At 46.6% G+C, this 23,642-nt stretch overlaps 1 protein-coding gene across 2 annotated transcripts in view; it reads right to left on the bottom strand.

The window, feature by feature from the left end:
• Positions 1-20,842, bottom strand: part of KLHL35 (kelch like family member 35) — a 28,487-nt gene extending 7,645 nt beyond the window's left edge. Inside the window, exons 1-6 of one of the 2 annotated variants that reach the window (XM_074955153.1) lie at positions 20,641-20,842; positions 14,060-14,950; positions 9,602-9,786; positions 7,747-7,865; positions 3,558-3,746; positions 1,110-1,298 (exon numbers count right to left, since the gene is read on the bottom strand). In XM_074955153.1, coding sequence (XP_074811254.1) covers positions 1,110-1,298; positions 3,558-3,746; positions 7,747-7,865; positions 9,602-9,786; positions 14,060-14,949 — 1,572 coding nt within the window. In that variant the 5' untranslated portion in view covers position 14,950; positions 20,641-20,842. The remainder of the gene's footprint in view (positions 1-1,109; positions 1,299-3,557; positions 3,747-7,746; positions 7,866-9,601; positions 9,787-14,059; positions 14,951-20,640) is intronic. The other variant, XM_074955144.1, reaches the window with a different exon arrangement.
• Positions 20,843-23,642: the final 2,800 nt, after the last annotated feature.

The raw sequence follows: 23,642 nt of genomic DNA, 5'->3' as shown, positions 1-23,642 counted from the left end.
AGGGGAGGTTTAACAAGGAACAAAGTGTGGATCATGCTCTAGTCTCAACTGATTCCGCTTGGACCTGTGTATCTGCGAGATCATGCATCTAGCAGGCAGGGAAAGAACGGTAAGCAGAAGACAAGAGGTCTGGGGCCTGGATGTTGTGAGCTCCTGGGTGTCAGGAGGGCTGTTTCTGGGCTATGCTTGTGGATTTTTATAGACATCTAGAGAGCAAACAAGGGAGATCCTGCCTAAACCGAGTGATGTGATCTTTTCTGTTCTATACTGTGCTTCTCAGAACTAGTAGATGCTCACAAGAGGCACAACAAGGCAGTCCGTCACCTCCGCGTGAAATTCACTGCACTTCAGGCTTAATCATGCAAGCTGCTGAGTAGAGCTGGTTGAAAAAAGTCAACAGGGTTTTGGTTTGTTTGAATAGAAATACATATTTTTAAAATTTCTTACCGCATTTTCAACAATAAGAAATCTGACTTTTTTTTTTAATTAAATGAAAAATTTTCAGGTTTTTCTTTTTTCGTAAATGAAAAAAAAATCTGATTTTTTTGTCTTTTCAAAAAACAATTTTTTTTTACTGCAACCTACATAGTTATACCAGAAACAAAATTCAGTTTCCCTCTCTGCCATTTGAAAATCAGAAAATGTTTACCAAAATGAAAATTTTCATTTTAGATGAAAAAGCCATTTTTCATTAAAAAAAATATACATTGCCAGAAAATTTCAGCCAGCTCTGGGGTGGAGCAGTGACTATTTACATGCTGGGATTTAAGCATGTACTTAAGTGCTTTTACTGGATAAGGGTAAGAGCTCTTAGCACCTTGCCTTTAAACTTCTGCAAAGATTCTAATGTGCACAGAGGATATTCTAGAGCAGGATTGGCAACCTTTGGCACGCCGCCCATCAGGGAAAGCCGCTCAGGCCGGACCGCTCTCTTCCCGCAGCCCCCGTTGGCCTGGAACGGCGAACCGTGGCCAGTGGGGGCTGTGATGGGCCGAATCTGCAGATGCTGCAAAGTAAACAAACCGTCCCAGCCCATCAGCAGATTTCCCTGATGGGCCGCGTGCCAAAGGTTGCCGACCCCTGCTCTAGAGAATGAGATTTCTCCTTACCAGAGGTCCTGGGAGAGTGGCCACTTCTCTCCAGGTGTCTTTCCTGGGATCGTAGCTGAAGATTTTACTCAGGAGTCCACCCACAACGTAAATCATGTTGTCCAAGGAGACAGCATTAATGCACCTCTGATAGAAGGGAGTGGGAGACAGGAATGTCCATTTGTTCTCCTCAGGATTATAGCACTGGACCTGGGAGGAGAAACAGGAAATCAGCTATTGAAACACAGACTCTCGTGGTGTCCCTGCTCAGGAAAAATCCCAGTAACTAAAACCTTACACCATAGGCACCAACTTTTACTTTTCCCAGGGGTGCTCCACCCCTGCTCCGCCCTGACACCCCACCCCTTCCCCAAGACCCCTCCTTTGCTCCTCCTTTCCCTCCTCCACTCTGCCCCTTCCCCCAAGGCCTTGCCCTTGCTCTTGCTCTTCTTGCCTCCTCCCAAATTCCCCCGCGCCCCTCCCTGAGCCACCAAACAGCTGTTTGGTGTCACCGCCTATCAGCTGATCAGCGGTGCTGCCAAACAGCTGTGGCTGGTGGGTGCTGAGAAGCCACAATTTTTTTTCTTTGGATGCTTCAGCCCCGAAGCACTCACCTAGTCAGCACCTATGCCTTTGAACCCAATGCACGTCGATGGCACAGTCCCTTTGAGCCAACACATTGCTGTGCATCTATCATAAAATGAATGAATGGGAGAAGGAGCATGATCCTGTGAACAGACAACAGGACTTGGGAGTCAGGACATCTGGTTTCTGTTCTTGGCTCTTACACTGATTCACTGTGTGACTTCAGGCAAGTCACTTAGGCCCAGATTTGTAAAGGTATTGAGGTGCCTAACTCCCAATGAAACCAATGGGACTTAAGTGCCTACATACCTTTAAAAATGTGGCCCTTAGACTTCAGCTTTTTCAGAAGTATCCACTAATTTTTGGGGGCCCAACCAGATGCCTTAAGGGGCCTGATTTTCAGAAGTACAGAGCATCTGCACCTCCAAAAGAATTCAAGGGGAGCTGTGAGCCCTCAGCACCTTTGGAAAACAAATCAGGCCTGTAAGTGTCAAGTTGGCCCCCTGAAAAATAAAATACCCAAAGCCAGTGGATGTTTGAAAACGTAGGCCTCTGCCTTGCAATTCCCCAGTCTGTAAAATGGGGATAATGCCTGCCTCCCGCAGGGGCGTGTGCACCTCTGTCTAGTTCCATGTCTGTGAAGTGAACTGAAGATAAAAAGTGCTGAGTATTTCTTATTAATATAATGATGACTATTAACTAGCGAGTCCTGTAGCAGCATATCTGGTGCGTGGAGGCCTTCCCCAGTCAGATAATCCCTAAAGAATAAGCCATGTGATCATCTGAAACACTCTGAACATGCCCATAGGTTGCTGTCTGCCACTGAGGGTAGGGCTATCCTGCAATTAGACACCCACAGCTGGCCCGTGCCAGCTGCCTCGGGGTCGCAGGGCTTGGGCTGTTTAATTGCAGTGTACAGGGGCTTGGGCTGCAGCCCGAGCTCTAGGACCCTCCAACCTCACAGGGTCCTACAGCCTGGGCCGCAGCCGGAGCCAAAACATCTACACTGCAATTAAACAGTCCCTGAGCCCGAGCCTGGCCTGCCCCCGCCCACCCCGAGAGGACTAACACCACAGGCAACTGCATCCTTCAGGGCACAGTTTATTCTTCAGACACAATCCAACAGTTCAACCTCACATCCCCATATAAAACTAGCCTTCCCCCTGACCCAGGGGTCTTCTGCAGGGGCCCAGCGGTCTTTCCCCTTGCACATCTCCCCCCAGCTCCAGGGCCTGCCACAGAAGCCTACTTCCCTTCTGAAGCTCTCCTTTCCAGCTTAGCCACTTGCAGGCTTCGATAATGACTGGATGAGTCTCAGCTGGGAAACGGCTCATCAGCCACAGGTGAGGCTGGTTCCAACTCCCCTTAAAGAGCCAGCCTGTGAGATAGCCCCCCATAAGGCGTAACCTGTATTGTAAATGTTTCGGGGGGGTGGAGGGGGCAGGGACTGTCATTTTGGTATTTGTACAGCACCTGGCACAATGGGGTCTTGATCCATGACTAGGGGTCCTAGGCACTACTGCAATCCAAACAACAATATTAATAATAATGAGGTAGGCAATATTATTGCCTTGTTACAGATAGGGAAACTGACGAACAAAAAGTGAGTGATTTGCCCAAGGTCACACAATAGGCAAGGAATGAAAACCAGGAGACTTGACATCCAGTCCTCTGCTCTAACCACTAGACAGCTCTCCCCTACTACAACCATAAACGGGTCAGGCAAACTACCCAGGCAAAATTACAGCTGGAGAAGAGGGCATTGAGGAAGCACCTGAAAAAAAAGGAATCACACCCTCGGGCTCCTTCTTTACAAGACGTCTCAACCAAAGCAAACTCGCTGAGTGTTCCCTTTATCCTCGCCGTGCCCTGGCACCACGGTACCTTGTCTGTGTTTGCGCTGTCATCTACAGCGCCCCCAATCACGTAGAGCTTGTTCAGACAGGGGACCACAGCCGCCGAGCTCACCGCTTCCAGCAAAGGGGTGACGGCCGACCAGCTGTTGGAGAATGTATCGTAGCATTCCACGCTGGCCAGGCGGTAAAAGCCGTCAAACCCCCCCACTGCGTAGATCTGCCGTGGAAGGAACAGAGTCAGTCGGCAGAAATCATACTGGGAGAGAGGGGCACCGGGATACAGAATCTGACACCTGGTACTGGGCATAACAATCCCACAGGGGCATGTGCAAAAGCTGCCTTGGGGCATGGAAAAGAGACAAACGGTTAGAATGCAGAGTGAACTATTAACAGGAAGGTGTGTATAACAGAACGGCTTGCCCATAGAGGCCTGGGATCACCCAATGTTAGTTACTTCTGAGGCACACTTGGGCAAGGATTAGGGGATTGCCCTATAAAGGGCAGCAAGAAGCTTCCTGGAAAGGGAGTTGCTCAGGGAGATCAAAATAGAGTACAACAGCTGCTGGGTGTAAGCAGGCTCCAGCAGAGAATCCTCAGTCTTTAAGGCAAAGGGACACCCCTGAGTGGGAAGACTGGGAGCAAGGACTGGATGGGGCTTTGAGCACTTTGATTTGGAATTTTTGTTAATTTAATAAATCCAGCTCCCAGGAGGGGCATTGATGAGCTGGAGAAGAATTTATATCTGGAGCTCTGAAGAAGAAGGGAAACTGAGGCAAGGTGCTTCAGCATCATCTCTGGCCACAAGGGGACACACAGGAGGTGACCTGCCCTGTTACTGTGTGACTGAGGGGCACCAAGACAGAGAAAAAACCCACACCTTGAACTCCACAAGGTAAGCAACAGGATGCCCCATTTTAAAACCTCTGGGCTGCATGTTTTGCACACAAAGATCGAGTCCAGCTTTCTCACCACAAAGCTCTGTACCCTTCAATTATATATTTTATTGTCACAAGTATCAGATTTTATATTAGGCCATTTCAGCAACACTAGGCGCCTGATCAAACACAGAGATTTTTGTCATTGGCTTCAATCAAAGCAAAATTACTCCTATATCAAAATAGCCAGGAGTGAATGATTCATACAGCCCAGTTGTATTCTCGCAGAGACAGAAGTGACTGCTGCTATCACAAAGAATCAGAGAAATGTAGGGCTGGAAGGGATCTTGAGAGGTCACCTAGTCCAGCCCCTTGCACTGAGGCAGACCTAAGTAAACCTAGACCATCCCTGACAGGTGTTTGTCCAACCTGTTCTTAAACACCTCCAAAGATGTGGATTTCACAGCCTCCCTTAGAAGCCTAATCCAGAGTTTAACTACCCACATAGTTAGAAAAGATTTTCCTAATATCTAATCTAAATCTCCCTTGCTCCAGATTAAGCCCCTTACTTCTTGTCCTGCCATCAGCAGAAGTGGAGTGATCACCATCCTATTTATAACAGCCCTTAGCATGGTTGAAGATTTATCAGGTTCCCCCCTTGGTCTTCCTTTCTCAAGACTAAACATGCCCTTTTTTTTTTTTTTAAACCTTTCCTCATAGAACAGGTTTTCCAAACTTTTTATCATTTTTGTTGTTCTCCTCTGAACTCCCCAATTTATCCATATCTTTCCCAAAGTGTGGCACCAAGAATTAGACACTCCAGCTGAGGCCTCACCAGTGCCAAGTAGAGTGGGATAATTACTTCCCATGTCTTACATCTGAAACTCCTGTTAATACACCCCAGAATGAGATTAGCCTTTTTTGCAACTGCATCACATTGTTCACTCTCATTTATTTTGCGATTCACTATAATGCCCAAATCCTTTTCAGCTCTGTCGCTACCTAACCAGTTATCACCCATTTTGTAGTGGTGCATTTGATTTGTCCTTCTTAAGTGAAGTACTTTACATGCGTCTTTATTGAATTTCATCTTGTTGATTTCAGACCAATTCTCCAGTTTGTCAAGGTCTAATCCTGTCCTCCAAAATTCTAATCCTGTCCTCCAAAGCGCTTGCGACCCCTGCTGGCTTGGTGTCACCTACAAACTCTGTAAGCATACTCTCCCCGACTCCATTATCCAAGTCATTCATGAAAATATTGACTAGTACTGGACCCAAGACTGAGCCCTGCAGGACCCCAGTAGATACCCCCTCTCAGTTTGACAGTGAGCCATTAGTAACTACTCTGAGTATGGTCTTTCAACCAGTTGTGCACCCACCTTATAGTAATTTCATCTCAATCACATTTTGTAGTTGGTTTATGAAACCAGCATGTGGCACTGTGTCAAAAGCCTTACAAAAATCAAGCTATCACATCTACTGGAGGACAGGTCCATCAACAGCTATTAGCCAAGAGGATCAGAGAGACAACCTCATGTTCCAGGCGTCCCTAAACCTCCAACTGTCAGAAGCTGGGAATGGGCAACAAGGGATCGATCTCTTGATGATTCATTCCCTCTGGGGCACCTGGCATTGGCCACTGATGGGCTATTGATCTGACTCAGTATGGCCATTCATATATTTTACTGCTTCCTCCCTATCCGCTAGACCACTAACTCTGTCAAAGAAGGAAATTAGGTTGGTTTGGCATGATTTATTCTTGAGAAATCCATGCTGGCCATTTCTTATAACCCTATTATCCTCTAGGTGCTTACAAATTGATTGTTTAATAATTTGTTCCAGTGCCTTTCTAGGTGTCTCTGTTAGGATGACTCGTCTATAATTCCTTTGGTCCCTCTTTGTTCCCCCTTTTAAAGATACCTTCCATGTTTGTCCTTCTCCAATCCGCTGGGACCTCACCCGGCCTCCATGAATTCTCAAAGATAATTGCTAATGGTTACACGATTGCTTTAGCTGGTTCCTGAATCACCCAAGAATGAATTTCATCAGGCCCTGTCAACTTGAATACATTCATTTATCTAAATATTTGTTAAACTGTTCTTTCCTATTTGGCTTGAGTTTCTTCCCCCGGTTGTCAGTATTAATTGTGTGGAGTATCTGGTCACCATTAACCTTATTAGTGAAGACGGAAGCTTTAAGTAACTACTTCTTATTTCCTTTTATGTCCCTTTCTAGGTGAAACTCTCAGTGTACTTTCGCCTGTCCGATTCTGTCCCTAAATGTTCATGCTTTTCTTTTGTACTCCTCCTTAGCAATTTGTCCATGTTACTACTGTACTTTGTGTTGACTCTCTGGTAACTGAAGAGCTCCTCTTGGAGCCGTATTGTCATCATCTTATTCTTCCTGTCTTCCCCTCCCCCGCCTTTAAAATGGTCTCCTTGAAAGACTGCCGGACACAGGCGCCAGCTTCCTCATTTCCCCGGGGGTCTCAATCCCCACTCCACCCCTTCCCCCTAGGCCCCACCTCTTCCCGCCCCTGCTCCGCCTTTTCCTGCCCCATTCTGCCCCCTCCCCCGAGCGTGCCCCACCCTCACCCCAGCGCCTCCTGCATGCCGCTGAACAGCTGATCCACAGCAGGCGGGAGGCGCTCGGGGGAGGGGGAGGAGCTGATCAGCAGGGCTGCCAGTGGGTGCTGAGCACCTACTTTCTTTTTCCCACGGGTGCTCTGGCCCCAGAGCATTCATGGAGTTGGTGCCTATGCTGCCTGCTCTCCTGTATTCCTTTAGATCTTCTTCCGATGGGACCTGTTCCTATGGGATCTGTCACATGTTCCTATATTATCTGCTGTTACCATGGGAGGAGGAATGAGTGCCGAAGCCCATAGGCACCGACTTTATGGGTGCTCTGGGGCTGGAGCACCCACAGGGAAAAATTAGTGGGTGCTCTGCACCCACCGGCAGCCAAGCTCCCCGCCCCCCTGCCTCACCTCTGCCTCCTCCCCGAGCGCGCTGCGTCCCCACTCCTCTGCCTACCTCCCGGTGCATGCCGCCGCAAAACAGCTGTTTTGGGGGGAGGGAGGGAGGGAGAGGAGCGGGAATGCGGCAGGGAAGAGGTGGGGCTGGGGCAGAGATTTGAGGAAGAAGTCGAATAGGGGCAGGGAGGGGGCAGAGACTTCGGGGAAGGGGTTGGAATGGGTGCAGGGCAGGGGTGGGGCTGGGGGCAAAAGGGATCGAGCACTCGCTGGCGCCAGCAGAAGTTGGCACCTATACCAAAGCCTCAGTTAATAGGTTTGGTCGATAGTCTATAACTTCAAACTGCAGACTGAGGGGAATGAAGTACGTACCTTGCCCTGAAGAGTCGCCATTTTGTGCCTCCATCTGCCCTTGTGCAGACAGGCAACTTTGATCCAGACATTCAGGTGGGAGCTCAGCACCCAAACATCGCTGCTGTTGATGTGCCCTCCTGGAAGACAGAGAGGCCCCACACTATCAAAGGGAGAGCAACCACCACCACCTCAGAACTGGGGGCTCTGAGACAGCTTAGTGTAGATGACAAATAATACCACCACGCACTGATGTAGTGCTTGACATAGGGATCTCGCTTGTAGAGGCAGAAGGTGGAGAAGGAGGAGAAAGAAAAGTCTCAAAGAATGTCGGCCATCCTTACAGGATGGGGGACTATCCTGAGAAGCAGTGACTCCAAAAAAGATTTGGGGGGTTCAGTGGATAATCAGTGGAATGTGATCTCCCAGTGTGACACACATTGTGGTCGTTCTTCTTATCGGCGGCAGACCTTGCCAACCCAATTTGCGGCAGCCTCCTCAGCGGAGCGCAGAGCCCTCTGACCACCATCCAATCTGGTCCAAAAGCAGTCACGAGCGATGGGAGACGCTGTTGGTCTTTGGCCACACCACAGCCACATGGTCCTCTCGTTGGCCTCAGGAGAGGAGGCTGGCTGGCAAGTTGACCCAGGTCCATTCAAAAATCAGTTCAGAAGGACCCATGAGCATGGTAGTAAATCAAAGCCAGGTACCCACAGGGTCAGGTCAGTTATAACAGACTGGTTTCTGTTGCCAGCTGCAGACCATTCTTCATGCCACATCAACATTGCAGAGAAATCTGGGCAGGGCAAATAAGCCCACAACAGGTGCCTCAACCGCAAGCGTGCTCTTGGGTGGTCAAAGAAGTCTGTGTGTCATGGTAGGCGCAGGTTTGCCCTGATCTTCTCAGGTTGCTACAGCCAGAATGGCAACGATGGATGTGTGGAAGAATAACGTTGCTGGATGTGGGGAGCCAAACACGGCATTAGCAGTGACACGGTGGTGAAGAGCTAATGTGATCTTGGGATGCATAAACAGGGGAATCTCGAGTAGGAGCAGAGGGGTTATTTTACCTCTGTATTTGGCACTGGTGCGACCACTGCTGGAATCCTGTGTCCAGATCCGGTGCTCACAATTCAAGAAGGGTGTTGATAAATGGGAGAGCGTTCATAGAAGAGCCATGAGAATGATTAAAGGATTAGAAAAAATGCCTTATAGTGAGACTCAAGGAGCTCAATCTGCTTATCTTAACGAAGAGTAGATTAAGAGGTAACAGTCTAAGCATCTAGATGGGGAACAAATATTTAATAATGGGCTCTTCAGTGTAGCAGAGAAAAGTATAACATGGTCCAATGGCTGGAAACTGAAGCTAGACAAATTCAGACTGGAAAAAAGATGTAAGTTTTTAACAGTGAGAATAATTAACCACTGGAACAATTTACCAAGAGTCATGCTGGATTCTCCATCGCTGACAATTTATAAACCAAGATTGGGTGTTTTTCTAAAAGCTCTGCCCTAGGAATTATTTTGGGCAAGGGCTGTGGCCTGTGTTAAAAGAATCAACAGACTAGATGATCACAAAGGTCCTTCTGGCCTTAACATCTGTGAATCTATGGCCAAGGAGGTATATTGGGAATGAATTCTCAGCTGCTTACACTTCCAACTATAAGTACGAGGAACACTGCTAACCACTACAGCGTGACAAGAGCAGAAACACACATACTGCATATCATACTTTGCAACAGGTCCTAGACGCACACGTAAAACAGACCCGGGTGACTCTGCAGCTGGAGAGGAAAGCATCACAGAGCCTGAATTGGCCGTTTCTCTCAGAAATGCTTGGAGGTGTAGCTGCGGGGCTGTTGGGTGGGTTTCTCACCTGATATATACACGTCATTCTTTAGGGTGCAGGCTGCAAACTCCGATTTGGTGTACCCTGGCACGCTAGAGAGTGCTGTCCACTGCCTGCTCTTCGGGTGGTACATATCAGTGAAGGGGAGCTTCAAGAGGCCTTTCTTATCACAGCCGCCTACAACTACTATGACCTCTGCTAATTCCATGAACCTAGAATGAGAAACACATGGGTAAATATTAAAGCGACAGTCCCAACTTTCTGTTCTGTCATCATGCTCCAAGCTTTAGCCTCCTACCATACTGTCTGGTAGAAAGCACTATGATACCTATTACCATGAGGAGTCTCATTGGGATAGGCAGCGTTATCTAGTGGATATGGCACTGGATTGAGAGTCAGGAGATCTGGGTTCTATTCCCAACTCTGCAACTGACTTTCTGGGCACCTCACTTCACCTCTCTGTCACTCATTCCCCCTCCCATCCTTTGTCCGTCTTTGCTATTTAGATTGTAAGCACTTTGGGGAAGGAGTTGTCTTTATTATGGGTTTGTGCAGTTCAAAGGCATTGTCCAGCTTCTGTTAAATAGAGTCAAAGTTAAAAGTGACCTTCAAAACTCTCCACAGGATCGGCCCAGCTACCGGAAGTCCCCACTCTGTGATCATTCTCTCTCCTGACAGTTATATTCCTCATGACCAAGAAAGCTGCCAGCCTCAGGAGCAAGACCAGTGACCATGGGAAACAGAGCTTTCTTGGCAGCTGGCCCATGGCAAACTCACTGCCAGACGAGAGGGGGGAAGGGTGGTTGGGGTGCTAGCTCAGGACTTGAGAGTTCAGTTCCCTGCCTCCAGGCTGATTCCCGTGGACAAGTGTCAGAACACGCGGCGGCAGCATTCCGTCCAAACTCTCAAGACTGAACACAAGGTCTGCCATTCCAGACCAGACCCTTGCCCATCGGCAGCCCATACTCTCTGCTTCAGTGAAAAACAGAACAAACTAAATCCCCCAGTCAAGCTGTGCAATGCAACAGATAGCGGGACTCCCTCCTGACCCCTATGGACAATGCCACGCTGGGAGAGGTTGCAAATGCTTTGGATGATAGGATTAAAATTCAGAATGATCTGGAGAAATGGTCTGAAGTAAGTAGGATGAAATTCAATAAGGATAAATGCAAAGTACTCCACTTAGGAAGGAACAAATCAGTTATACACATACAAAAAGGGAAATGACTGAGTACTGCAGATATGAGTCAACAGTGTAACATTGTTGCAAAAAAAGCAAACATCTAATTCTGGGCTGTATTAGCAGGAGTGTTTTAAGCAAAACACAAGTAGTAATTCTTCTGCTCTACTCCGTGCTGATTAGGCCTCAACTGGAGTATTGCATCTAGTTCAGAATGTCACATTTCAGGAAAGATGTGGACAAATTGGAGAAAGGCCAGAGAGGAGCAACAAAAATTATTAAAGGTCTAGAAAAAATGACCTATGAGGGAAGATTGAAACAATTAGATTTGTTTAGTCCTGAGAAGAGAAGACTGAGAGGGGACATGATAACAGTTTTCAAGTACATAAAAGGTTGTTACAAGGAGATGGGAGAATAATTGTTCTCCTTAACCTCTGAGGATAGGACAAGAAGCAATGGGCTTAAATTGCAGCAAGGGAAGTTTAGGTTGGACATTAGGAAAAACTTCCTAACTGTCAGGGTGGCTAAACACTGGCATAAATTCCCCGGGAGTTTGTGGAATCTCCATCATTGGAGATTTTTAAGAGCAGGTTGGACAAACACCTGCCAGGGAGGATCTAGATAATACTTAGGCCTGCCATGAGTGCAGGGGACTGGACTAGATGACCTCTCAAGGTCCCTTCCAGTCCTACGATTCTATGAAAGCAGTTGATACGCGCAGGCATGAGATTTGATTACGCATCACTCAGCATGTATGATTACAATGCTATCATTGGCCATGAAATGATCCTGCCCCTTTTCAAATCCATTTGACTTAAATCCACGTGACTTGCGGCAGTAAATTCCACAGACTGATGGCACCCTGCATGAAACAGCAATTCCTCCAATAGCTCCTAACTTTAGAGAAGAGCTGATAACGTTGCTGCAGCTCTGGGGAAGCAGTGTGGCCTAGCACGCTGAGCACCAAGCGGGGGATTCTCCAGTCACATTTCTTGCACCCACACTGTGCTTTGGGTGCCTATCCCTTAAATTAAAAGCCACTCAAAATAACACAAAAGGATTGTCCATAAACAGTGGCTCCGGCATGCACCCTGCCCACTGCCTGGAGCTAATGAAAACCAAAAGGGGGGAATTGCAGAAGATGGACATTTTGTCTTATGTTTTATTTAACTTCTGATTGTTTTGATCCATTCTATAGTTAGTGGGAAAATGGGGAGGGGGGAGAAGGGGAAATTTGCAAAAAAAAAAAATGGTGGGGAAAAGCGTTCCCCTTTTCCCACCAAAATTCAAAATTTTGGACCAATTTTTACATAGAAATTTCAAAAATTTTGGCCAGCTCATTCCGAGACCATGAACCTCAAGTCGTCTTCTCTGGTAAGTGGGGATAACAACATTAGCCTGCTTTGGAAAGCTTTTTGGGATGTACAGGTGAAGCAAGGGAAGAGTAAAGAGTTGTATCTGGCAACGGGTTACAGTTGTTAGAATCAGAAGGGACCATTATATAGTCTAACTTCCTGCATAAAATGGGCCAGAGAACCTCACCTCGTAACTTCTACATTAAGCCTTCAACTTTTGTTTGAGCTAGAGCCTAGTGTTAAAAAAATATCTAGTCTTGCTTTAAAGACTTCAAGTGATTGAGAATCCACCACAACCTGTGATAACTTGTGCCAATGGTTAATTTAACCTCACCGTTGACATTGTGCATGTTTTTTCCACTCAGATTTTTCTCACTTCAGCTTCCAGCCATTGGGTCTCATCCATCCTTTTTCTGCTGGATTAAAGAGGCATCTACTCTCAGAAATCTCTTCCCCGTCTAGCAGCAAAGTGCCTGTAGACCATGACCAAGTCACCTGTTTGCCTTCTCTTGGATAAACTAAACAGACTGAGCTTCATTAGCGTCTCACCACAAAGGCATGTTTTTGAGACTTCGAATCATTCTTGTAGCTCTTTTTTTTTTTTTTTGAGCCCTTTCCAATTTAAGCAAAGGCAATTTAGGAAGGCATTAGCATGAGGAACCATATAAGTAGCTCATGTGAATTTTAGGGACTTTTAAATAAACTACTACCACTAGTTAACACTCATGCACAAATCTTTTCAGAACCAAGACTATTGGGCTGCATGATGTTCCTTTACTGCTGGGAAGAGAATCATCTTTCCCTGCTGTGATGCATGATTCATATTCAACCCTTAAAGACATGTGGGGACATAATGTTTGTGTATTTACATATATATGCGTAATGGTCGACAATGTAATCAACAGTCCCTGTTTATGCTGTATTCTGATAATTCAGGGATCAAAAGAACATCCTAGCATTTAAATGAATTGTAAACACCAGATATCACTGTGTTCACCTCACTTTGAAATATACAGCAAATAATCTGTGAATGGTGGAGGAACAAGCAAATTGCCTTATGTTAATTTGTATAGCTAAGTACCGGTGATGGACCCTCCTTCAAAGTCATCCTTATTACCTATTGTTCCCTAAGGGACTGCAACGTGTCAAAGAAGGCTTGAAATTGTATAAAAGATCTTTGGATCCTGATCCTGTTCATCTCAGATCTGCATGATGCTTCATCAGGGAAAGGTTAAACCACCAGCTTGGGATCCTAGTGCTGACTGGTCCGCCCTGAATATGATATTGGACTATGAACTATTTCTAAAAGAACTCTTTGCAATGACAAAGCTCACCATCTCTGCTATGTATCTGAACCTCAAGAATTAAACTCATGTCTGTACGTATATTGATTTTTTAACCATACTCTTGCTCTTTTCTTTTTAAAATAAATTTTAGTTTAGTTAATAAGAATGGGCTGGGAGCGTGTATTTGGGTAAGGTGTGGAATATTCAGTAACCGGGGAGGTAATGTGTCCATCCTTTGGGATTGGTCGAACCTTTTCTTTTATGTGATGAAATAAGATTTTCAGAAATCTTCATCATATTTGACTTGGGTACCTGGATGGAGGCCTGAGGCTGGGTACTTTAAGGGAACTGTGTTATTGACTTCTGAATAATTAGTGTGCTAATAAAGAAGCTGTTTTATGCTGGCTTGATGAATTTAAGTATTGAATTATCCACCAGTTTTGGGGTTTGTCTGCCCCATTCTTTGCAGTTCACCCTAATTGAGTGACCTCAGCTGGCCCCCACTGAGACCCTGGTCACACCTGCTATGTAATTAATGGTGAAATATTTTGGGCTGGGTTCTACAGGAGGTCAGACTAGATGATCACAATGGTCCCTTTTGACCTTAGTATCTAGGAATCCGTGACTCAGGTATGCAGCTTTAGGGAACAGTTTCTGTTTTTACCTCCTAGGCCTTGACCGCAGAGAGCTGACTTCATTCCCAAGGATATAGTACTTCCGTGCTTCGTGCAGTAAAGGGATGCACTCCTTGGAGTCCTGGATGAGCTCGTCCATTTCAACCTGTTCCAGGAAGTACATGGGATCCAGCAGAGGGAGGCGCACGTGCTCGAGGAGATCCTTCAAAGCCCCTTTCCTGGTGGCAACATCATGCCGTACCCACCGCATCACCGCTTCGAAGACCACTTCCTCCTTGGGGACTACCAGCTGCTCATCTGACAGATACTTGACCAGCTCCTTCACGCTCAGCTCCAGGAACTCCTCGTGACATGACACCTCCACGAAGCCTTCTAGCATAAACCTCTTGCTCTTCTCAGCCAGGGAGGCAATGGAGAATGAGTCGGCGAACTTCAGGATGCCCAAGCAGTTGCACGGGTGAAGCTGGCCTTCAAGGAAGGTGACGCACGCATCTGTGAGCTTGGAGATCTGAAGCAAGTCAGATAGCTCTAAGATGTCTTCAACATTGTCTTCCTGAATGACTATGTTTCCCCCATACATATAGTCCAGGAGGAGGCTCATGGTGGAGGCAGAGATCTTCTGGATGTTGATGATATCTTGGTGGCCTTCCTTGAGGCTACCACCGAACATGGCCCGGAAGTAGGTGCTGTTGGCTGACAAGGTGGCCCGATGGCAGGGGAACTCCTGCCCATCAATCAAGAGCACCACATCCGTGAAGATGCCGCTCTGCCGGTAGGAGTTCAGAGTCCGGAGGATTTGCTCAGCATGGCAGGACCCACTGCAGAGTTTCATGTGCAGCTTTTCTTTGCTCTGCTCTCGAGTTGCATTTTCAAGGCTGCTTGTTCTGTAACTGGATTCTTCTTTTATCATCTGATGCATCCTGATTTCAGGGCAGGGGCGGAGGGGAAAGAGCAAGGAACACAATGAAATAGTTGTCAAATTACTGGCAACTAACATCAGCTCGTAAGTATTGGCTAAAATTGCTCTTAAGTTAAAAGATTTTGTTGCATGCACTCACCCTAACATTGCAACAAACCTTCAGTTCCCTAGGACTTTCTGGTTGTACACATGGTCATAAGGAACTTCACAGCAACAGCAGGAATTAAGGCCCTGATTCAGCAAAGCACTGAGCCACATACTTAGGTTTAAGCACATGCTTAACTCCCACCGAACCACCAGGTTGTGCTTGTGCGCATGTGCTTTAGTCCTTTAATGAGCCATGGCCAAAATTCAGAACCTCTTACTCTCAAAGCTCAGACCTCTATGCTTGTGCGGAAAGGAAATCTCTTACCTGTAGCTCAGAGATCAGCTGAGCATGCAACAGAAGGCAATGGCACATGCATGAAGAGACCTTGTCTGTGCCTGCTCCGGTTCAGTTCCCTGATTCCACCAGCCATGGGCAACACAAGCACTCTTCTCTAGGCCTACACAGGACCCGCTGTCACTCACCAGTTAGAGACAGACACACCCTAACCCTGCAGCCCTCAGAGCATCTCCCTGGAGCATCCAGCCCCTGGGTCCACTTGACACTCACAGTGTTCACAGAGTTGCTGCTCCCAAAGGAGCAAGACACCCCAGCTTACCAGTTCCACCTGAGATCACTGCTCCTCTCAACTCACAGCACTTAGATATGTTTATAGTGAAAACAAACAGAAGCAAAGAATAGATTTGGGTGATTGCCCAAGTGGAAGTATTGAGAACAAATGGTTACGTGTAAAATAAAATCATCATACATTCTGGAGCCTAGATTTAATCAACAAGATACTCTTGTGTCTGACAGGGCAACACTCACCCAGAGTCCTTGCAGCAATATAAGTGATGCCAAGTTAAAGAGCAAAAGGTAGAGATGGTTAAAAGCAAATAGAAGTGAAAACATGCATCTAAAAGCCAAATTTAATCTCACAAAATACAGTCTTTATTCAAGATGATTTCTCTCACTCACAGTCTCCTTGCCAGACTTTTACTTGTCAGGACTCATCACAGAGATCAAATGGATTGGTGTCTTTGTTTTCTCAGGTGAAGTAAAAGATGGAGTGTATCTGTCCTGATATCTCCAAAGGGATGTTTTTGGCCCAGTCTACACTAGGCAATGAATGAGGTCAGTACAGCTACGTTGGCTCAAGGGTGTGAAAAATCCACACCCCTGAGCAACGGAGGTAAGACGACCTAATCCCCGATGTAGACAGTGCTACGTCAACAGGAGAATTCTCCTGTCAACCTAGCTACCACACCTGGGGGAGGTGGATTATCCACGCTGGCAGGAGAACCCCTCCTGTTGGCATAGGTAGCACCTTCACTGAAGTCTCCTGTGTCTCTCTGGGGTGCAGGGGACATGTTAATTCTCTGGCTCTTGAGTTCAGAACAGGATACCCTCTCTGCCTCCCCCCTCCCCCGAGTTTAGCTCAATGGCTTTGTTTACTGTCAACATTTAAATGGAGGTAACCCACATTCCTTGGTCTAGGACACACCCATTTATCACCTTTCCCTAGGCGAGGGTGTCTGGCCTTAAACATGTTTTAGTAGCATCATAGAGACAGAATTCATGACCTCACACAACGGTAACATAGGTGTTTTACAATGATATTCATAACCACTGAGTTATTAGCATTCACAGGACACCTCACAAGGCCTATTTTGTAGAAAGATTCTGGCAGTAGCGTGTAGGGTGGGAATACAGAAGGGCCTAGGCTCACGGCATGACCACATGCCTTCAGTGGAGATACACCAGGGGATGAACTTGGCTCATTATGCAGCAAAGAGGAGCTACTAGGATTACAGAGGGAGATTTTAAAAAAAAAAAATCCTTCCCAGTAATTTCTAAGACATATACATCTGGAACCACGGACCAGATTCAATGTCTTCCAACATCCCTCCTGAAATCCCGTTTCCATGGTCACTTCTCTTGGCCTGTCTGCTGAGATTAGCAACAGAGGTACCAATGGTGGTAGGGTTTTGGGGATACCACGAGGAAATGGATTGAGATCCCTAGACTCATTTTTGATGGGGAGCTGACCAGCCACGCCCAGCTTCTCTTCTGTCCATCTCACACACACGCAGAACACCGAGCCCCGCACCCACAATTGTCCATTTTCCAGGCAGCTTCCATTTTTCCTCCATCGATCCTTTATTCTTCTTTCTATAAATGCAGACATACCTGTGGGCACAAAGCCACTGGGAAAGCTAGACCGGACATGGCATTGGTGAAAGACACCAGTGGGACCAGATCCTCAACTGGTGTAAATCAGCGTAGCCCCACTGAAGTCAATGCAGCTGCACCCACATCACAGGACTGGTCCTCAACTGGTGTATCTGCAGGCAACAGTGCAAGGGGACCGAGAAGGCCCACTCTTCCACAGTTAAGAGAGATCTTCCTACCCAAACGGCAAGAGGCTTACAGGTAAGAGCAATAAAGATGGAGATCATGTTTAATGCCCCCTTTCCCCTTAAAGGGAAGTAACCGGGGTGCGCAAAGTCAGGGCTTGTTCTCTTTTGTCATCCTCTTCTTACATGTTTCATTAGCCTCCCATTGCCTTTGATGGCTTCTTTTCTGACAGGGCAAGCGTAAGCCGCAGCCTGAGCAGCGCTAATTGCAGCTCTGCTCTCTGGTTTTCCATTGTTCTGGCTCGCATTAGGAATAACCCAACCTTCTTGCCCTCTCGTGAGCCCACGGACTATTTGCTAATGCCAAGCACCTGGCCCTGACGAGGCGATTCAGAAACCACTTTATCCTCCAACAGCTCTAGCCACCCTCCCCACCCAGGGCCCCTTAAATTGGGCTCTTTGGTGCTGCAGGTCCGGTTTCCAAACATGGGGACCGTAACAGGGCACTCAAATCCCCTGGCTGGATGCTCTGCTCTGCACTTCAAAGGCCATTTGGGCACCTAATTACTGATACAAATGTCCAAGATGGGAATTCAATGCCCTATTCAGACACCCACATTTGAAACCAGGGCTCGACTAGCCAGAAGGACGACTGTCAGCATGTAGCCTAAGAGATGGGCCAGAACCAATCCCCCAGGCCCAAACCTTCCCACAGGGGTTAACTGCATAGCTCAGGCCTACCTTTGCTACGCTGCTTTATACCAAATCACACCCACCAGCACACGGACCCCACAGGGCTCAAACCTGGGACCTCAGCACCAAAAAGCACTTGAGCTTAAGCAGTAACTCCATCAGCAGCTCTTTGCTGTGCTGGAATCAGCTACTACAGGAAGATGTGACCGGATGCACCATGCTATTATTATTTAGCTCTCATCTGTAGATCTCAAAGTCCTTTACAGAGGAGATTAGTATTATCCCCATTTTACAGAAGGGAAAACTGAGGCACAGAGAAAGGAGGCGACTTTCCCAAGGTCACCCATCAGGCCAATGTGGCAGAGCAGGAAATAGAACCCAGGTTTCTGGAGCAACAGTCCCGCGCTCTAACCACTAAACTGCCTTCCTTGCTAGTTGTATTAGTTTGTTGCCCAGGGGATGATAACGGGGCTAAAGAGCTCTCACACTATTATATTGTACTGTTGAAATGAACAATGATGAAAACTATGGCTTAAGACCTGGTCTCTACCAGAAAGTTAGCTTGGGATAACTACACCACTCAGGGGTATGAAAAATCCACACCCTGAGCGGTATAGTTCAGCTGACTTAAGTCCCCATGAAGACAGCACTAGGTTGATGGAAGAATTCTTCTACCAACCTAGCTACCACCTCTCTGGGAGATGGAGGACCTAAACCAACAGGAGAATTCCTCCGTTGGCATAGGCAGTGTCGACACTGACACGTTACAGCCGTGCAGCTCTGCCACTGTAGGAAGTTAAGTGCAGACAATGCCTAAGGGGAGGAGAGGGCAGTGATCTAAATAAATAACTATAGTCAGTTTCTAAATTATGGTTCAGGTCTTTAATCCAGCATTTACTCAATTTAATCTGAATTCAGATCTGCCTCAAGTCTCACTTCTTTGGGACCAGAAATGGCCCAAGGCAGAACTGCCTAAATTCTCCATCACTTGGAGATTATATTATTACAAAACACACACACGGTGCCTTTCTAAAAGATAGCTTCCTTCAATCACAAGTTGTTGGTTAAGTTCTATGGCCTGTGTTATATAGGAGGTCAGACCCAATGACCATATTGGCCCCTTCCGATTTTAAAAATCTATGATGGGAAACAAAATTAAGGAAAATGGTTGTGTGTGACTTAATTGTCAGATCTTTTTTTTCCCCCCCAACAAAAGATGCCTGCTGAATTTGGGGTAGACTCATTTTTAAAAAATCGGAGCGTTCATAATTTAGTGTTTTAGAATTTATGGATTTAATTCTTTTGGATAATTCCATTGTGGCCAGAAGCTGAGCAATCAAAATTGGCAACCGGGGAAAAAGCAGAAAAAAAATGAAAACGGAAAGAATGAGTGAACAAAGTCTTAACTGAAAATCCAAATAATTTGGCAAAAAAAAAAATAAAAAAAATATCCCATATTAAAATAATTTTCACCAATTTTTTAAAAACAAAATTTACCATTTGGGAAAAGATGCCTTGGTTTTAGATTCATTTTCAAGGCCATTTTTGAAACCTCTCTTATGGATTTTGCAGTACAGGTGTCAGTGAAGCATGGAAAAAATCTCCTGTCATTTACGAAGCTTTTGGTCATTCAAATTCTAAAGCTTGACAGTTTTGTTCCCCTTTCCTATATAATCACTGGACTATTCTGTGCTCACTGGTACAAAGTGGCCTGATTTCACTTTCTTTTACAACAGTGTAGATCAGCAGTAGGGTATCATATAGGGAGGAAGGATGATCTAGTGTTTAGGGGACTGGACTGGGACTTGAGAGACCTGAGTTAAATTCCCATCTCTGGCACCCCGGGTGACTTTGGACCACTCAGTTTCTGTAGAGTTGGGAGAATGGCACTTCCCTGCCTCACAGGGTATCGTGGGAGTAAAATCCATGAATGACTGTGAGATGCTTTGATGCTGAGAGCTCGAAAAAACAGAATCATCATTTGAGTTACGCAGGCATAAGCGAGCCCCGGAATGTCACTAAGAAAAGAGTCCTTTCGTTATGCATCTCAAAGAAAATGAAATTGATTTTGACTGAGGTAATTCATCCGAGTTAAACAAAGAAAACCCTGAAAGCCACCTGCACAGAGCGCGCCTTGGAGCTGTGACACACACGAGCACCAGGACTTTGTATAGCATGGCATCACACTGTACAACGAACAGCACAGGTGTGTGGCTGAGGATCGGACAACCCCTGCCCCCTCCCAGCCCTGATCTCCAAGTGCCAAGCTGGTGGTGTCAGTGTACAACCCTCCACATTAACCTGGCTCAGCGGGGCTCCTGACAGCTAGCACAAAGAGAACCCCTGGGTATCAAGCCAAACCTCTCGCCTCCCGGTCCACCCCCTTTACCTAATGTGCATGAATCACAGGGCAAAGAGGCCACTGGTCTCTGCCAGTTGTCATTGCTGCCATCCCCTCCCTGCACAGCCCGCATGGCAGGTGCCCAAGTGGCTGACTGTCAGAGATCCCTTTTGTTCAGGAAGAAGGGGTCCCTCATCCGCAAGGCAAGTACTTACCCGGACCACAGCTAGGGCCAGTGAAGCTACAACTCTGCCTCCCTCACAGGGCTGCAGGAGGCATTGAGGAGAGGTGGAGAGATCAGCCCTTCTGAGGCTGCTGGGGAAAAGCACAAAAGCTCACACAGGGAGAAAGGGGGAGTAATCCGCTTTTGTTCCTCCACTCCTGCCTGACGGGCTTGCAGGCAGCAGGGCATTCGCTGCAGCTGTCAATCGCAGCCCTTCAGGGAGGAGTCCCAGAGTCAGAAATCAGCAGACAGGAAAGGAGGGAGGGGCAAGAAAAGTCACAGCTCAGAAAAATGTTACACCGGGGGCAGCTTATGAGAGAGGAGCCATCTGGAGAGTAAACCGGGGTCCCGGTGGAACATTCATTTGATAGAGTCTCTGTGTCTCTCTGAAAACCACACTAAGCAGTTAAATAAACACGCCCAGAGAGCAGAGACCACAGGGCAAAGGCCTCCAACAGCTATAAACTGAGGATGAGGAAGGCAGCTCTGCTCAGTGGCATGGGAACCATTTTTATAGTGGGGGTGCTGAGAGCCACTGACCCAAACTGTAAACCTGGATAGGATGGAAACCACTTCAAACCAGGGGGTGCAGCCACACCCCAGCACCCCCACCCTTGGCTCTGCTCATTCAAGTTGTATAATTAGATCCATAGACAAGAATAGGACAGAAGGGGAGTTAGCCCCACGTCAGCCCCAGTAAATCCTGATTGTCTGGTGAATTTCCAAATAGCCACGTTGAAGTTTAAAGGAGCCCTTTGCAACTTGGCATTTTCCTCTCGGACGTGCCCATTGTCCTAAAGATCCTTCTGAGCCTTGCAGCAGCGTGCAGCCTGCTTGCGCTGTCTCTCTCTCTCTCTCTCTCTCACACACACACACACACACACACACACACACACACACACCAGTTTGAACGGTACCTGTCATTCCACCTTAAAATGGTCCTGACTGTTTCATGACATTTCACGTCTGTTTCACATCAAATTTCATTTCCACCCCGGCTCCATTCTGCTCAACGTACCAACTCCACGGCCATCAAGGCATGGTCCCCACGGCTTTCCAAGATTTGCATTCGACTCACTGGCAAACTGGAAATGCAGTGTTGTTTGCCTGATTGCCAGGGGTTGGTTCCCAAGATCCTCTGTCCCGAATGAGGCTGCACCTCTATGCCACGCGGCTCAGCTTTTCCATCACATACTGTATGTAACACTCCCTGCTCTATCCAGGCATACTGTGTGACATACATCAAATTCCACTGAACATGAGTCTTGTAGGAAGTATTCCTATCTGATCCATCTGTCCATCCACTGGGGATAGTATAGCATCAATCAGCAGTGTCAGGGTACCGCATCGCTGTTAAGCCGTCAACAAAAGCGAAGATAAAAATCAACATGCCCAGCGTGGCCCTCTGCTTTGGGCCACGTGAGGACAGACCAGGCCTAGGCCTCAGGCAGGTGGGAGATTTTGTTGAAAAATATCAATTTGCTGAAACCAAAACTGATCAAGGAACAGTATCGGGTTCAAGGAATCTCCCCACTCCAACAAACGTCAAGGAAAAAAAAATTGTGAAAATATTTCCGTTCAAAATGACTTTTCATTTCAAAATTTAAGCTCATTAGACTTTAAAAAAAAAAAAGCTTAAAGAAAAAAGGCCAAATTCGGAGCATTTTAACTGACCCAAAAGTGAAAAAAAAGTTGCGTTTTGGTTCATAAACATTCAAAATTTTGACTTTTCATCCTGATTTAAAAACAGGAAAAAAGTTAAAATTCGAAAGTAATCATGGGCAAGGAAACCCATCTCCCCACCCAGCTCTAGTGTGCAGATGCAAGAATCCCTTCACCCACCAATTAAATGTGGCCATTTCTGGGGTATCTAGAGCACCTGTTTAGCAGTGCACCGCAACAGGAAGACAGTTTGTCTTCACCTCCTGTCCTACAGAATCCAGCTGAAACCACAGGGGGGAATCTTAGGTAGGTGGAACATAATTGGACAGTCTGAAGTTGTCCAGATTGCTGGCCAGACCCCTGCTCTTGCAAGCTCCTTTTAAGGCTTCTGGTTTCACAAAGGAGAGCCCTGAGCTCTCCAGCAACCACAAGTAAGCAGAACCCTTCAGTCTCACCCTGTGGAGAGAATGACTACTTCACTGTAAAGACATGAGCATTTTGTAAGCAAGCTCAGAAAACACAACAGCATCACAGCAGCAGAGGAATACTGAATGTTTATTTCACAGAGGAGTGGAGGGTTGATTTTGGTCTAGATATATTTTCATTGAAAACTCAGACTTTAAAAAAAATAAAGCAAATCTTTAGGGCAACAGTGGTCATAATCACTGTATAACCTGGGCTCATAGCAAAAATGTGTGTTGTGAATCAACTTTGGGGGTAGAAGGTGGGAGAGATAGCTCAGTGGTTTGAGCATTGGCCTGCTAAACCCAGGGTTGTAAGTTCAATCCTTGAGGGGGCCATTTAGGGATCTGGGGCAAAAATTGGGGATTGGTCCTGCTTTGAGCAGGGGGTTGCACTAGATGACCTCCTGAGGTCCCTTCCAACCCCATGATTCTATGAACTTTGTTTAGTCAACAGTGCCTTGTTGAGTTTCTTCTAACGCACCCAAACTTTAAAAAAAGTGTCTGACCTTTCCACAAAGTCATCTCCAAGGATAAAACCCAAACACGTAGATGCTGAGATGTAACAAAGTCTTTCAGTTGATATGACAATCAGCCAGGAATGTTTCAATACTGAACCACAATGGAAGAAAGAGCAACTTTATATAAGATCTTTCAGTTGTGCAGAAAGCCATCTTGTTTCACACAGACTTGATAGAGTACCATGAAAGAGGGTAATGTATTGGGGGTGACACGCTGTGCCAGGTTCTGATGCCAGCTACACTGGTAAAAATCCAGTCAATTCAAATTATTTTAATAGCTGGACTTTGGATTTACAGTTGTGTAACCCTGATAAGAATCTAAAAGGGTAATAATTGAGCCACACGTTTAT

The sequence above is a fragment of the Natator depressus genome, chromosome 1 (assembly GCF_965152275.1).
Source record: "Natator depressus isolate rNatDep1 chromosome 1, rNatDep2.hap1, whole genome shotgun sequence".
Taxonomy (NCBI): domain Eukaryota; kingdom Metazoa; phylum Chordata; order Testudines; family Cheloniidae; genus Natator; species Natator depressus.
This window is presented reverse-complemented; position numbering and strand designations above follow the sequence as displayed.